The sequence below is a fragment of the Leguminivora glycinivorella genome, chromosome 3, assembly GCF_023078275.1.
Source record: "Leguminivora glycinivorella isolate SPB_JAAS2020 chromosome 3, LegGlyc_1.1, whole genome shotgun sequence".
Classification (NCBI taxonomy): domain Eukaryota; kingdom Metazoa; phylum Arthropoda; class Insecta; order Lepidoptera; family Tortricidae; genus Leguminivora; species Leguminivora glycinivorella.
Window position 1 is genome coordinate 15,152,807 of NC_062973.1, and position 16,329 is coordinate 15,169,135.

General features: G+C 39.6%; 1 protein-coding gene across 2 annotated transcripts in view; it reads right to left on the reverse strand.

The window, feature by feature from the left end:
- The window catches only part of LOC125224691 (synaptic vesicle glycoprotein 2C-like), a 29,528-nt gene that overhangs the window by 5,366 nt on the left and 7,833 nt on the right, over positions 1-16,329 (reverse strand). The window contains exons 1-6 of one of the 2 annotated variants that reach the window (XM_048128122.1): positions 6,929-7,001; positions 6,538-6,591; positions 5,921-6,082; positions 3,463-3,625; positions 1,453-1,574; positions 565-806 (exon numbers count right to left, since the gene is read on the reverse strand). In XM_048128122.1, the coding sequence (XP_047984079.1) occupies positions 565-806; positions 1,453-1,574; positions 3,463-3,625; positions 5,921-6,082; positions 6,538-6,591; positions 6,929-6,986 (801 nt within the window). In that variant the 5' untranslated portion in view covers positions 6,987-7,001. Of the gene's footprint in view, positions 1-564; positions 807-1,452; positions 1,575-3,462; positions 3,626-5,920; positions 6,083-6,537; positions 6,592-6,928; positions 7,002-16,329 lie in introns of those variants that run through there. The other variant, XM_048128123.1, reaches the window with a different exon arrangement.

A 16,329-nucleotide genomic window follows, 5' to 3' on the forward strand; every position in this document is an offset into this window, starting at 1 on the left:
CCTAAACCAATTCGATGTCACATTAAACTAGTGTATTATCTTTAAGGAATGATTCGACTGTGTAATAGCATTTTTCTAATAGTAGGCATTTTAGTTTAGAGTTGAACAATTTATCAGTGGGTTCGAATTTAATAGTATTGGGGAGTTTGTTAAAGATTTGAATACATTTATAGTGTGGTCCTTTTTTATACATAGCTAAGTTGGATTTAGGTATTAACAGCTTATTCCTATATTGACTTCTGGTTTTACAAGTATCTTCTTTTAATGGAAATAATTCTGTATGTTGCCTTACAAATTGTGCAGCCTCCATTATATTTATTGAGGCTAGCGTCAACAGTTCCTGCTGTATAAAATGCGGTTGGCAATTAATTCTTTCAATGCCCTGTGCTCACGATGTCTTGGCCAAATTAGGGCCCCTCTAGGCGAGAAGCTCTTGAGCCAGGAGCATTACTTGTCAACACTAGGTTAGGTTGGTACGTCACTGGTAAGACTATTTGGCAGCGATATTTTCTTTGTTGCTCTCGACTAAAACTAGCAGAGTTGTAATAGAGATGATGAACTCACGGGATAGTTATCGGGGTCGTCTCCGGTGTTCTGCTTGTAAATACTCTTGAGGCACTTAAGCGCGTCGTCGTAGTCACCACACTCGATCATGAACTTGGGGCTCTCAGGGAAGGTCAGCAGCCAGAAGCCCAGGATCAGGGACGGCACGCCGCACGACGCAACGAACCAGTTCCATGAGTCGTAGGAGAAGCTGCCGCTTTCGATACGGATGCCGGTGATGGGGATGATGGCCCAGGCGATCACTGTGGGAGATTTATGATAGGTGAGTAAGAGTTACGAAGTTTGATTATAATTAATTAAACATTGGTAAGGGTTCTGCAAATATTACTTAAACTTCAAATAGGTTAGCTACTCTGTACTTTTAGGTACTTAGGGCCACTTGCACCAACGACCCGACCCTAGGGTTAACCCACCATTTTATATGGAATTTGACAAATGACAGCCCACTAACCCTGTGATTGGTGCAAGTGGGTCTTAGAAACGTAAACAAATAATTTTGACCTTTTCGGGTAGTTACATCATTTGTCGGTTAACCCACCAAATACAAAAGCGGATCTGTCACTAAGCGCCCGGGCTGTCTTTAACCCTTAATTGCTAATGCGCGCAGTGATGTATATGCACTATGTATTTTTGACTCTATTGACAGCATGTCAAAATTCAAATTTGAATATTAAATCTTTGTCAAGGTCATGCATTTAAGGGTTAATCTACTTATTTGGACGTGTAGGTAATGCTTTCATATACCCTTAAGTGGGGTTTAGGGTGTTGGCCTGCCAGTTGGGTTGATCTGATTGAATGGCAATTCTCTATGGGAAATTAACTTTATTTTTGCATATCCTAGATTTAAAGTTGTTTATTACTATTGTTAGTTGGTTGGTTGATACGTACAAGGAAGTAAGATGACACCAAGAGTCCAAAACATTTCCATCCAGCAGAGGATTTTCTCTCTGTATTTAGTTTGCTGAAACTCTCCCAGGTACGGGAAGCAGATACCCATGGCGCCGGCGACACTGAAATAAAAATGATTACTGTCTCAAATCCCGAAAAAAAAGTCATTTTTCCGTAAAACTCCCCAACTATGCCTAGTCCAATACTGCAATTAATTATGGTCCACAAGTTTTAAAATAATTGAAGTCAATGGTCCTTTTGTTTTTTAGTTCGAGTATTTTCATCCATATACAGTGTGGAAAAATCGAATGCCACATGGATGGCAACTACCTTAAATATTGTAAATAGCACATTTTGTGTAAGGGAGACTTTCCTTTGTTTTTAAAAACAATAAATTCTGCATTTAAGGATTTATGAAAAATCGCTTGCCTCAGTCGTCGGGACTCGAATCGGTGAAATGTGACAAAAAATAACGTGCCAAATAATGTGCCAAATTTTCATGGCCTTCCGTTATTCTGATTGTATTTGTTATTTAGAGAAAAAAGGGTTACCCTTTCAATCTGCATCATAAAATACGGCACGTTATTTTTTGTCACATTTGACCGGTTCGAGTCCCGACTGAGGCAAGCGATTTTTCATAAATCCTTAAATGCAGAATTTATTGTTTTTAAAAACAAAGGAAAGTCTCCCTTACACAAAATGTGCTATTTACAATATTTAAGGTTGTTGCCATTGATGTGGCATTCGATTTTTACACACTGTATAAAATTAGCCAGCCTTAGAGCTGTACAAAAATAAAAATATAGTAAAAGGTACAGCTGAACGAAATATTTACAGTTACTTAATTTTGGATCATAGTTGATAGCTTTGGAATACCCTTGGGGAGTTTTACGGCTATGATATTTTTAATATAAATATTAAATATTATAGTATAGGACATTCTTACACAGATTGACTGAGTCCCACGGTAAGCTCAAAGAAGGCTTGTGTTGTGGGTACTCAGAAAACGATATATAAATATATAAATACTATACATAGAAAACATCCATGACTCAGGAACAAATATCTGTGCTCATCACACAAATAAATGCCCTTACCGGGATTCGAACCCGGGGCCGCGGCGTAGCAGGCAGGGTCACTACCGACTGCGCCAGACCGGTCGTCTGATATTGACACGAACCGTGAAGATACTTTTGTAGCCCGAAGGTAAACGAATTTTTTAAAGTTAGGGAATACCCTCTGGGCACAAAAAAAATTGAAGAAATAACCACATTTATAGATGCCACACTATGAGTACCATCAACGTGTCAACAACACCCATGTCGACTCTTTTCCCATTGTTTTTCCGTGATACCGTCAATTAAAATACGACAGTCTATTATTTTACGATCTAGTAATGGTCGTGGGAACTCTGAGAGCGATGTTCAATAGAGCAAATTTATGACGCGTGGATGTTCCCATTGGTCTCTGAATACACTGTTTCAGTTGTTACGGTATAAAAAGTATCTGGAGATCTGTAACGATTATGTGCAATTTAGGATCACGTTTTGGTCCCCTTTGAAGTTCTTAGGAATGACAGTTTGTAACTTGAAGATCGTTGCGATATGTAGTGTCAAACTTGACATTCTTAAATGACATTGCAGTTTAACTTCGAGGAAATGTCACGTCTAGCTAAACCTATCTATAGAACTATCGATGTTAACATAATTTCCATAAGTTTGATTGGGTTTGACCCAACGGTTGATTATTTTCATACACGTTCCTAATTAGAGAAACGCAAATGAGTGGTCAAAGACACTTAATGGTATCCCAATAAGTCTGCTTATATACGATCTGGGCCCATAGACATTTGGCTAATGGCTTACGCTCCGTGGCGAATGAAACGCAACTCTCTCAATCGCTCTTCCGTATTTATACGTCACAGACAGTTGCAATGGATATCGTTCATCGTGTCTACGGACCCTACACAGCAAAGAAAGAAAGACACAATGATATAGGTAAATAACTTACGCAAAACCGTTAATGAACCGGCAAACCATGAAGACGGAGAGGATCTGCACGAAAGACGAGACGATGCCGCAGAAGCCGTCCAGCAGCAGAGTGGACACCAGCACGATCTTGCGGCCCTTGGTGTCGGCCAGGCAGCCCCAGAAGTATGAGCCGATCACCATGCCTGCAAGAGGGAATACAGCTTAGAAATATTATGCTCCCCAGAAGATACTCATCACGACGGTCACCACAGAGAGAGCAGTGTCGGGAATATACTATCTATATTGGTCGTTTGCCGTGCGAGGACATTTATTTTTCTCACGGCGCTTTCCGCCCTATTTAAAAATACTCAATAATATTTGAACTAGGCCCGATCCACATTTGAAATATCTTCGGACCTACCTAGATGTGTTACATATTTCTTCTTAGGATATGAGTTCTTACAGTTAGAACAATGTCCAACTCGCCCGGTCCACTACCAAGTCCTAAACCGGGTATGACACGACCTGAACCTTTTCTTTTATTTAGTTAATAGTTTTGCCTTGATATTCCTCTTCGTCTGTTTTCCCTTCTGCTATATTATGTATTATGTAGCTAAAGCTACAAACAGTGTATTATAATAAAAAATACTAACTTAAATATAAATCATTGAGTCATCATTTAGGTTTAATAAATGATATACATTTCTTCAGCGCCGGCCCGCGCGCTCGATCAGGGTAGAGCGAGATATAGTTTTGGCGCCCCCTTGTTTAACCTTTTTTGGGGGGTTCGATGCCAAACTGCTCATAGATACGCTGTGACCATCTCAAACGTCACAACTATTTGACTAGGTAACTAAAATATTTCACTTGCATGAGTATCGATAGAAATAGTAAGCGCGAGCGAAGCGAGCGCGAATTTTTTTCCTATAATTTTAGGGTGGGGGGAGGGGCTTGATTCTATAAAAGCCCCTGTCTTTTATAGGACAAACGTACGCGAGGTTAATGCTTTCCTGTGCGGCGTATTCATTGAGGAGTTCACTAGGACAAGAACAAATGGCTGTGATGAAACAAAAGAGGCCAAAGACCAAGCTCTGGCAGACCAAGAAACCAATAACTGATAACAGTCGGATTTGAGCTTTAGTTGAGGGCCAATGCAAGGCATGGGAGAGAAAAGCAAATTGCAGCAATGGCCAACTTGGACAGACATTGAGAAGTCGATAAGTTCGACTCTAATTGCAGAACTGCAGAAGAGCAAAAGAGCTTGGAATTAAATAGGTTAATATGCTCTCATGTTATTCGGCCTTTGGCATATTTTGGGGTATTTAGATTTGGGTTATTAGACATGCGTTTATCATCACGCTAACACTCCTTTGACTCATATAAAATTGCGCCTCTGTGAGACGTTTTGCGCCTTTGGCTTTAAGAGGAACTCCGCTTTCAATTGCGGATAAACACTGAGCGTTTGGATAGCGACGTAACATTGTCCTTCGGCCTCGCAACAATGTGGTTCGTCAAGAGCTAGAAACATCTTTCGCGGCGCCCTAGCAACAGTAGCAACGACTCCCACCTTATGAATGTTGTACATGGTGGCATTGTGGTGCAACGGTGCAACTTTTCAGATAATCTGAATCACAAATCTAGATTTTCAATATCTGAATAAAATTCATTTCCGGCTCCTCTCGCCACTTTGGGCTATGTGTGCGCCCACGAAATGACGATTTTGGCGCCCCCTTACCATTCGGCGCCTAGAGCGGCCGCTCCACTCGCTCTACCCTTAATCCGGCCCTGCATTTCTTTGCAGTTCTTTTAAAGTAAATGAAGGTAGGTAAGTAAAGGACACATGATTACAAGCTCTTCGCGGTTTTCACGACTCCGGAAGAATAATCCTTTAAATCCACGTTTCGAATCTCATTTGCAATTCAGATTTATATTATGCAGATTCACCCGCACTTCAAATAAGACTGCCATAACCAAAATATAACATATGAATTATGAACATAAGTGCGTGGCAGAACGCTTTTTATTAACGCTATGAATACCACTGATGGGAATACATTTGGACCTATTAGTCAAAGTCTTGGTCAGAATACTTAATAATAGATACGTATCGTTTGTCGTTTCCCAGTTAAAAGTCCTTCCTTGTCGCTTGACAGGTTATTAAGATAAAAATGTCGTCCTTATGGGAAGCCTGTACTTTTAACTTTTCTCTTTTTTAATTGGTTCTGCGTTATAATTTAGCCGTGTACCTTTGGTTTGTGTGTGATAAGTCCAAGAATAGCCAGAAGCCAGGAATGTAAGCTAATAGCTGAACAGTCACTTACCCAACATAGGTGCGGTAGTGAGCCAGTCCTTGTCCGTCGACGTCATGGGAAGTCGGATGTCGCCGTCGGCAGATCAGTTCGGTGATGGCCAGAAGCCAGGAGTGTAAGCAGGAGTGTGAACAGTCACTCACCCAACATACAGGAGTGTACACTGAGAGTAGAACAATTTTCACTCACCCAACATAGGAGCGGCGGTGAGCCAGCCCTTGTCGGCAGATGTCATGCGGAAGTCGCATGTCGCCGCCGGCAACACGAAGGAGACGATGGTGATGCCGATGGCCGTGTTGGCGTAGATCAGCCCGGTGATGGCCAGCAGGCAGAAGTGGAAGCGGCCGAAGCCTGTGGAATAAAACCGTGGAATTTATAGGTAAGCAAAATTGATTTGAGAAATTAAACTGACCCTAGAAAATCATATTAAATAAAATGTATAAAATTATTACTTTCTACATATTCAAAGTATGATTCTGCATGGTGACAAGTTAAGAATTTTACCCTGACCACCGCTATGGACTAGCAACCTGTCAGCTCAATGTAATATCATAGTTTTATTTCAACCTCTTTCGCAGTTCTAAGAGTGGCACTGAAAACATGAGCAGTTTCATGTTCTCTGCCTACCCCTTTATGGAATTTGGAAGATTTGTGAATGTAAGTTAATAATATTTATATTCTCATTTTAAGTGAATTGTACAAATTCTTATGGGAATAAAGAATCTTTAAACCTAAGTAAAACGGGGGCGTTTGTTTGGCTAATCGCACGTTCACTATAGTCGTAATGCACTGTTATAGGTACTGACCTGTTGCCGAAATAGCTGCCTCGAAGTCCGCCCCATGTTCTAAAAAGTCTAGACCTGTAAGAAAAAAACACTTTTTATTATCTGCCAGTACTAATTCAGGTTAAATTTTAGCGTTTTCACTTGTCTTTTACTCTATCGGATACTGCAGGTATTTTCTTTGACACGAAGCTACAAAAAGTAGGTAAATTATACCCGTTATATCTATATTTTGAACGACAAATAAAAAGTAAACGTATAAAACGGAACTTTTTACGTTTGACTTTTTTGTAGTCGCATTAATATATTAATATCTCAGACATGTCGGATTGGACAATGTGAAAACGCTCTAAGGATGAGATTATTAAGTGTATGGAATATTGTTGACAGTATTATGTTACTCCCGGACACTTATCTACAAGAATTGGCTTGTCAACGTATGTAATCACAGTGGTCACTAACTCCATGCTCATTTTCGATCGTAAATCGCACATTCATCGCGGGAATAACACTAAAACGCCCAATTCTATCCAAAACTGTATCAATAAACAATCTCTCTGTGTACAATTATTGAGAGTTGTTGTGAAACTAAACTTCATCCACAAATAACTAAATAATTGGCACGACGCTTCGATGTGCTTTGAGTTTTATCACTATCGATGACAAAAAATAATTAGAATTCCGCAATGCAACATACACCTTACTATGAGCTTATAACGTCTACTTTTAATCAGCTGATAGGTCTAGATATTTAAACGCATCTGTGGGTAGGAGTTTATCAAAGCAAATTAAGCGTTGTAGGGGTATTCGAACAATTTCACACAGCTAAATACCTGTTCAAAAACACACACACTCAATTGTGTTGTGTGTCACAATTTCGTTTTCTGTCAACCCCTTATTTGCCAAGAGTGGCACTGAAACTTGAGTAGTTTCATGTGCTCTGCCTACCCCTTCATGGGATACAGACGTGATTGTATGTATGTATATCTGTAAATACCTGTTCATAACCATGACGACAAAACTTTTGTAGTTAGGCACTCCCATATAATCGTGAAAGTTATATTTAATAATAAGCCTTTAGAAATTGACATTGTTTATTAATTTAGATCAAAATAGGAAAAGTGGTAAATATTAATGTAATTATCTTTTACAAGGTTAAGTAAAGGCCGCTGAAATACATGAAAACTTACGATGTTTCTCGGAAATCGATGACAGACTGAAGTACATAGGTATGTCTGTACTTAAAATTTATCTTGCGGAGTACAGATAATGTCATTGTTCTAGTTACGGATGGTATTTATCTTTTAGCGAAAAGAGAAGCCGCCATTCTATGATTTGTTTCCTTTCAAAGTTGTAGTTTTGTTGTGACAACCATCACAAACGTAGCAATAGAGTAGGTACCCCACGTCAGCCTTTGTTACTTCTAGCAGCCCTATTGGCCTCGTTGATATACTACAGATGTAGTGCGTAAAGTTTTGCCTTCGTATGGAAACGTACGAACATGTCATGCTATTTCAGTCAGTCTCAGTACAAGATGTACTGACATTAACTGAGCTAGCATGACAAATACGAACGTTTCTGGAAAAATACGAAGGAAACCCTTTCCGCACTACATCTGTACCCATGTATTTGAATAATATAGGTACTCTTGTATGTAGTATGTTCTTTAAACATTGAATAACGTATTGGTACGTAATAACCATTAAAAAATCCGCTAAAACGTATTGCGTACTTGTTAACCCAAAAATGTATTAATAAGGAAAATACAGAAAATACAGTCCAAGTACTTACGTATTTATTTCAACTTCTGCATTTAAACCAAAAGTAGGTTATCTCGTTTAATTAAAGTTATTAAAAATAAAGCCCGTTCAAATATGTATAACCTTACTAATCACATGCGTCCTACACTAATATACATGTTCAGCTACTTCAGTGGTCTTATCTTATCTTTATGAAAATAAACGGTAGCGTTATTTACAATATGGAGTGCATGATTAATCAATTTTATAATGAATACGAGATGGGGCTTTTGGCGTTGTAAATAAGTCAGCGGTGACATGTCTAAACATGGGGTGTTATCAGTATGGCTGCTGGCAAATATGCTTGACTGACAATGACACGACCGTGCGGCATTGTCAAGCTAAGGTTACCATTTCGAAATGCTGTGGCGTGATAAGGAGCGGTAGGCCTAGCACAGGAGCTCGCAATTGGCTACATGCGTGACAGAGTAGCGCCGATTGTCGCAAATACACATCATCTTATGGGCATGTACAACGTGAATGCTAGCATCGCTAGCGGCAGCGGACGGGCGGTTGGCCGTTGGAACTAATTTGACACCATACAATTTACTATGGAAAGGCCGACAAAATGAGGGCAGCACCAGTCGTGCACGCTAGGTACGTGCGTTACCTAGCGTTTTGTGTAATTAAAGTAGAGAGGTATGAGTCGGAAGCGAGATAGATCAACTTTTATAATTAATTTGTAGATATTGGTAGCTTAGGGATGACAGCTCTGCGAAAAGTGTAGGAACATTTGTTCCGTCTCGCCCTTTTATTAACCACAAAATATAATACGAGTATCAGTTAGTATTAGTAAATCTTATTTTTATTTTCATCAACATGAAAATGATCTTCTCGGCGGTAAAGCGGTGTATCTATTTGTCACATGGTAGCAAAATTATTTCCACCTTGGGCGTTAACATTTGAATTTGTCACGACTTTTTCTTAACTTCGTTCCAATCGAACATTCCTCTATACTCGCGCATTTTTCCTCTTAGATTGATTTCTCAATAAATAACACATTTTTTTAATTAAATGGTAACGGAATATCTTGATTTCTAAATTATTGTGTAAAGCGTAGGATAGACGTTACATTGGTCGATTTTTTATTTGACCGAATGAGTTTTTTTGAAACTTCCATTCTTTTTTAAATACAGCCTGTAAAATCAAGTGAGTGTTTGGCCCTCATGGGGGTCATGACCCCCCCCCTGGAGCCTAAGTTGGCCATACAAATAGACCACGTGACCCCCCCCTGGGGTCCGGGGCCTTTATCACGGGACCCCCCCTGGGCACGAAGCTGGATCCGTGCTCTCGAACACCCCAGAGGTGTAATCCATGGTTGTAATAGTGTAAGACATACCTGGGAATTTGAGACCCCCCAATTAGCGTAAGTCGTTAACGAAAACTAACTCACTGTCAGTTTTGTGGCGATAATTAAGCAAGTAATTTCAATAATAATATTGTTTTTGTGTTAATTACATAAACTTGAAGCGCTAATCTACATTCAGAATGTGAAAAAAGTAATTTTTTAGACGGATTATATGCTTAATTGTCGTTACAAAACTGACAGCGAGTTAATTTTTGTTAACAACTTATGCTAATTGGGGAGACCAAAATTCTGAAAATGCTCACCTACCCACGGATCAACAAAAAAAAATTAAATTGATGAGTCATCAATGATGACCAAATAATTGACATCATCTCTCAGCCAGCAATAGCAGTGAACTTGGTCTGACTGCAAATACATGTTTGTACCGTTGACTTCGGCACGTTAAAAAGATAGTTAACATCAAAATTATGTAGTATGAGTATGTATGCACTTTGCAACTTAAGACGCTGACAGCACCCAATGACCTTGACGCTAGCGTACACTGTCTATTCGCATGGGAGTAAGTGAGAGCGCGATGTCACTAAAACAGGGGCGGCTAGTTAGGAAAAGTACGGAAAAATATTAAAATAAAATAGAAAGGCGCATTATTTGTGCAATACGTTTCGTTAGTGTTTTAGATATGTATATTTTTGTTATTGTAATTGACCGCAGCGAAGCAAGGGCTACGTTTTAACTCAAGCAGTTTGCTTTTGTATGTCCGGATGTCTCGCTCTACAGCTCGCATTTCCCAACCGATTCGCGTGAAATTTTGTGACCAGATTCTATGACTCAATAAAATTTTTTTGTCGTCCCAGATTTTGGAAATTGTAAAAAATTACAAAGTCATGGGGCCTCACGCCTTAACTTTTAGCCGTATCGATATCTTAAAAGTCTTGTCTTTTAGATGCATGTATATAGAGTGCTTGGCAAAAAAATCAGACGTTTTAGAACACAGGTTTAGACGGTAGATGTAAAAATATGTAATTTTGCATGAGAATAAGCATTTTAATTTCGCCAATCAACGTATGTGTTAGGGTGGCTCAGTGGTAAGTCACCGTGCTTTTTTTCAAATTTCTAATCACCAAGTTCTGCGTTCGAATCCTCCAGGTGCCATAATTTTTGTATTTTTTTTTGCATTTGATTTTTTTATTATAATAATTATATTTTAACCAACTAAGCGATATATACATTTTATATACATATAATAATTTTTTTTCAGTAGAAAGTAAAATCCTGTTTGCTTGATGATCGAAATTTGCATTTTTATGTCCGTATATTTTCCTCTATTCAACCGATTCTCGTAAAATTTAATTATGTAACAAGACTATTTATATTTATTTTTTATGATCCAGTGTTTAATAATTTTGAAGTACAAAAAAAACTTATTATTTATAAATAAATGTAGTGCCGAAGATGGTAAAAATAAGTACTAACCAATTTGATATAGAAAGGATGAGCTGAAATAATTACGATGCCTCTCCTACAACGTCACGCCACAATATTCTCACAGATGGCGTTAAACAGAAGATAAAAACTTACCTCGGAAAAATCAACAAAATTGTGTCTGACCAAAGACCTATATAACTTCGTCTGACTAAGACTCTATACTCTCTGGTTTGACTAAAGAAAACGGACGCAAACATTAAAAATTTGTGCGTGGAGTCCCTCCGCGCGGCATAAGTGAAACTTCGTAACATAATTATGATAGCTGTTGGCAACAAGAAGAAAAATAATAAAAATAAAAATACAAAAAGTTTTGCATTTGCCGGGAATCGAACCTAGAAATATGACTAGCGTGAGGGAAAAAATGTACCATGAATGACACTGCACCACCGTGGTTTGTACTAATCGGTGCGAATTTAAGTGTTATGTGCAGCCACTTTCAAATAGATTGAATTAGTGAGTTGGCGATGCATCGTATGATCGTAGTATTTAAAATAGTTGGGTTAGGGTTTTCTTGCGGCCCTTAAAAGCGAAAATAGGAAACCCACTTCGCGGGCTACCGTCGACACGTTTACAAAACAAAAACTGATAACAAAACCCACAGAACACCCCACTAGAAGCCAAATGCAAGCGATATTGTTCGAGACGCAAATCACCAATCCTTGCGGGGTGAGGCGGGCGCGCACGGTGCTGCCATTGGTCGTTTCAAATAATGGCGCGCCTTTATGATTAGCAGTAGGGATGGGAATGGGACATGTCTATTATAGACAATGGTACCGGTACCAGTACTGTGGTGAATTTGTTTTGCAACAAATTATAATATTATAATTAAATTATAATAAGGCCTAGTTACCCTTCGGGTTGGAAGGTCAGATGGCAGTCGCTTTCATAAAACTAGTGCCTACGCCAAATCTTGGTAGTAGTTTCCAAAGCGGACCCCAGGCTCCCATGAGCCGTGGCGAATGCCGATGCCGGGATAACGCAAGGAGGATGATAATTGTGATAGCATCTCAATAAAAATCATTCTAGTAACTAATAACTAAACTGTGCATTTTTACTTACGTTTACTAAGTTAAATAACCAACTAAATATTCTAAACTAATCAATGAACTAAATACCACTACAGACTCTACAGATTCTAGATAATTATTCACTATTACAAATCTGCTTTCTTTTATATTTCATAAAATGGTAGCACATGGTACGAACGGCAGTACGAAGTTCCCGCAACAGACATAAACTAACATGGCCCCATGCCTAGTCGTTTACGTGAAAGGGATAGCATATCACATTGTTAACTCGGTAAAGAGGGATGGACGCGCCTCGGCGCCGCTCAGCACAACCATATTGACCAGTATAAATGAACTCCGCGGACAATAAACAATATTCAACAAAATAATTTATTTGACTTAACTGTGGAATGTTGTTCCATCTTTTTTACATGTAGAAGTGTTAGAAGACTTGCCACACCACTTTATGCTGTAAGAGACCATTGTTTGCAACCAAAATTGATTATTTAAGATTTTTTCCCGAGCGGACACGGACACTGTTAGCGGGTCGTATACTTGGGCGCTACTGATCGGTGTCGCACGCGTTCAAACTTTTATAAACCTGATTTGTCGTATGCTTGGTGACCGCGAGTCGCCCTGTAAGGGCCATCTTGTTGTATTGATCTGTGACAAAACCAAAATGGACGACGAGGGGGAAGCACCCACAAGGGGGGCTCGGGGGGCGAAGCCCCCCGCCAAAAACAAATACCATATTGAAATTGAATTGAATATTGAAAATAAATTAGGGTTTTCTTGCGAAGTTTAAGATCGAAAATAAGGGGGGGGGCTCGGGGGGCGCAGCCCCCGCAAAATAGAAATACCGATTAAGTATCCAAACTAAGTAAGGTTAGGGTTTTCTTGTGACCCTGAAAAGCGAAAATAGGCAACCCACTTCGCGGGCTAGTGTCGACACGCTTACAAATCCAAAATTGATATGAAAAACAAAATGGACCACGAGGGGCGAAGCATCCACAAGGGGGGCTCGGGGGGCGAAGCCCCCGCCAAAAATAAATACCAACGTAGTACGTATTGAAAATAAGTTAGGTTAGGGTCTTTTTTACGACGCTTAAGAGCGAAGATAAGGGAGGGCTCGGGGGGCGCAGCCCCCCGCAAAAAAAAAGATCAATTAAGTATCCAAACTAAGTACGGTTAAAGTTTTCTTGCGACCCTTAAGAGGGAAAATAAGGGGGGCTCGGGGGGCGCAGCCCCCCGTAAAATAGAAATACCGATTAAGTATCCAAACTAAGTAAGGTTAGGGTTATCTTGTGACCCTGAAAAGCTAAAATAGGCAACCCACTTCGCGGGCTAGCGTCGACACGCTTACAAATCCAAAATTGATAAGAAAAACAAAATGGACCACGAGGGGCGAAGCATCCACAAGAGGGGCTCGGGGGGCGAAGCCCCCCCGCCAAAAAGAAATACCAACGTCGTACGTATTGAATATAAGTTAGGTTAGGGTCTTTTTTACGACGCTTAAGAGCGAAGATAAGGGGGGGGCTCGGGGGCGCAGCCCCCGCAAAACAGAAAGATCAATTAAGTATCCAAACTAAGTAAGGTTAAAGTTTTGTTGCGACCCTTAAGAGGGAAAATAAGGGGGCTCGGGGGCGCAGCCCCGCAAAATAGAAATACCGATTAAGTATCCAAACTAAGTAAGGTTAAGGTTTTCTTGTGACCCTGAAAAGCGAAAATAGGCAGCCCACTTCGCGGGCTAGCGTCGACACCCTTAGAAATCGAAAATTGATAACAAAACCAAAATGGACGACGAGGGGCGAAGCACCCACAAGGGGGCTCGGGGGGCGAAGCCCCCCGCCAAAAATAAATACCACGTAGTACTTATTGAAAATAAGTTAGGTTAGGGTTTTCTTGCGAAGTTTAAGATCGAAAATAAGGGGGGGGGGCTCGGGGGGCGCAGCCCCCCGCAAAATAGAAATACCGATTAAGTATCCAAACTAAGTAAGGTTAGGGTTTTCTTGTGAACCTGAAAAGCGAAAATAGGCAGCCCACTTCGCGGGCTAGCGTCGACACCCTTACAAATCGAAAATTGATAACAAAACCAAAATGGACGACGAGGGGAGAAGCACCCACAAGAGGGGCTCCAAAAAGGAATACCACGTAGTACGTATTGAAAATAAGTTAGGTTAGGGTTTACTTGCGAAGTTTAAGATCGAAAATAAGCGCAGCCCCCGCAAAATAGAAACACCAATTAAGTATCCAAACTAAGTAAGGTTAGGTGTTCTTGTGACCCTGAAAAGCGAAAATAAGCAACCCACTTCGCGGGCTAGCGTCGACACGCTTACAAATTGTGGACGACGAGGGGCGAAGAAAGAAATACCACCGTTGTACTTATTGAAAAGAAGTTAGGGTTTTCTTGCGGCGAAACACCCAGGGGGGAGGTAGCCCCCACGAAGTACCAACGTAATACCTATTGAAAATAAGTTAGGTTAAGGTTTTCTTGCGACGAACAAGAGTGATTATAAGGGGGGGGGGGGTCTTGGGGGGCCCAGCCCCCGAAAAAAGAAAGACCTATTAAATATCCAAACTAAGTTAGGTTAGGATTTTCGTGTGACGCTTAGAAGCGAAAAGCCCACTTTGCGGGCTAGCGTCGACACGAGTACAAAACAAAAGATGATAACAAAACCAAGGGCAGGACTTGCCATTTTATCACTTATCTACGCGGATAAAGCATCCCGTCACGTTGTGGCAAGTTAGTCAGTGTGAGATTGACATAATTATGTCTTATCCACATTGATAAGTGATAAAAGTGCAAGCATGATAGCCCCACAGTTTTTATATGTTAAATGCAGAAATTGCCGTTAAGGGCTTGAGTTGAGTGCCTATAGCGTACGAGTATATGTCGCTTGAAACTGTTGCTGTCATGAGGTCATGACTTGACTGCGATAATCACTTAATTAGCTTTCAGTTTTGCGTTCTCTAAGCATTTCGCGAAGGTCTACAGCTCCCAGAGCCACTAGTTTTAATTATGGACAACTAAGTGAATAATTGAACGACATAGAACTGTTAAATGACGAACTCGAGACCAATTTTTGCAATTTTTTTCTATCGAGCCGATTTCGTTAAATCGTGTATCGAGTACGGCTATGTTCGTTGAAATATAATGAATAATAACATATAATTTACTTGTCTTACTAAAACTATTAGTTTGTCTTAAAAAACTGTGCAAGTAACATCAATTTTGCTCAGTTGGGTGTTGTCAGCCCCTTAACAACTCGCATCAAGGTTGTCACAGCAATAAAAGCGCCAAGTACGGGCGCTGAATGGGTCATCATCATCAAATCACTAATTAAGTAGTTAAGTACATATCAGTAGGCAGTAGGTAACTAAGCAACACGTGAAAACCCTGTAGCGACTCTAGCCTTAAGGTGCTCCACACGGTTTTCATCGATATTTGACTGGTTTTGAGTTGAAACTCCTAAATTTGCAGTACAGATAGAATTATAAGACTAACAGCCTTCGGTTCTTCAATCTTTTATCTCTATTCGTAAGAGCCATACTTATTTAAAAAATAAAAACTTTTTTTATGATTTTTTTAAACATGGTCTAAAAAACACTTTTATCGAAATTTGATTTTAGTGAAGGGTGTTACATGAAATCGACATCTTAGTGTTTACCTTTGGCTTTTCTGAAAATTCAAGAGAGATTTTAATTTTAAACTAATTAAAACAAAAGTTATGACCAAAAAACTAGTTTTGACCCTAAAATTGTTAACTTTGATGCTAAATATCACAGAAACAATGAGCTATGAAGTAATTATGAGATACTATATAGTTTGAAGACGATGCTGTTTATATGATAAGCTTTAGAAACTATCGTAAAATTTATTTATTTATTTATTTAATCTTTATTGCACAACAAAATAAGGTACAAATGGCGAACTTAATGCCACAAGGCATTCTCTACCAGTCAACCAATGGGCTAAACCAGAAAGATTAAGGAAAAGGAAACTGTAACCTAAACTATGGATAGATGAATATTAAACTATACATATTTATAATATCAATGGATACCAATCGAAGGTCATTGACGCCGGGAACGCCCTTAAGGATAAATTAACAGTGTACTCAAGTACGTATAGTCGCGTTCCTTTACATCTACAAAGTTACGAGAGCAAAAATATCTGAGCACAAGTCTAATATTAAAAGCGTGTCTAGATTGGTAT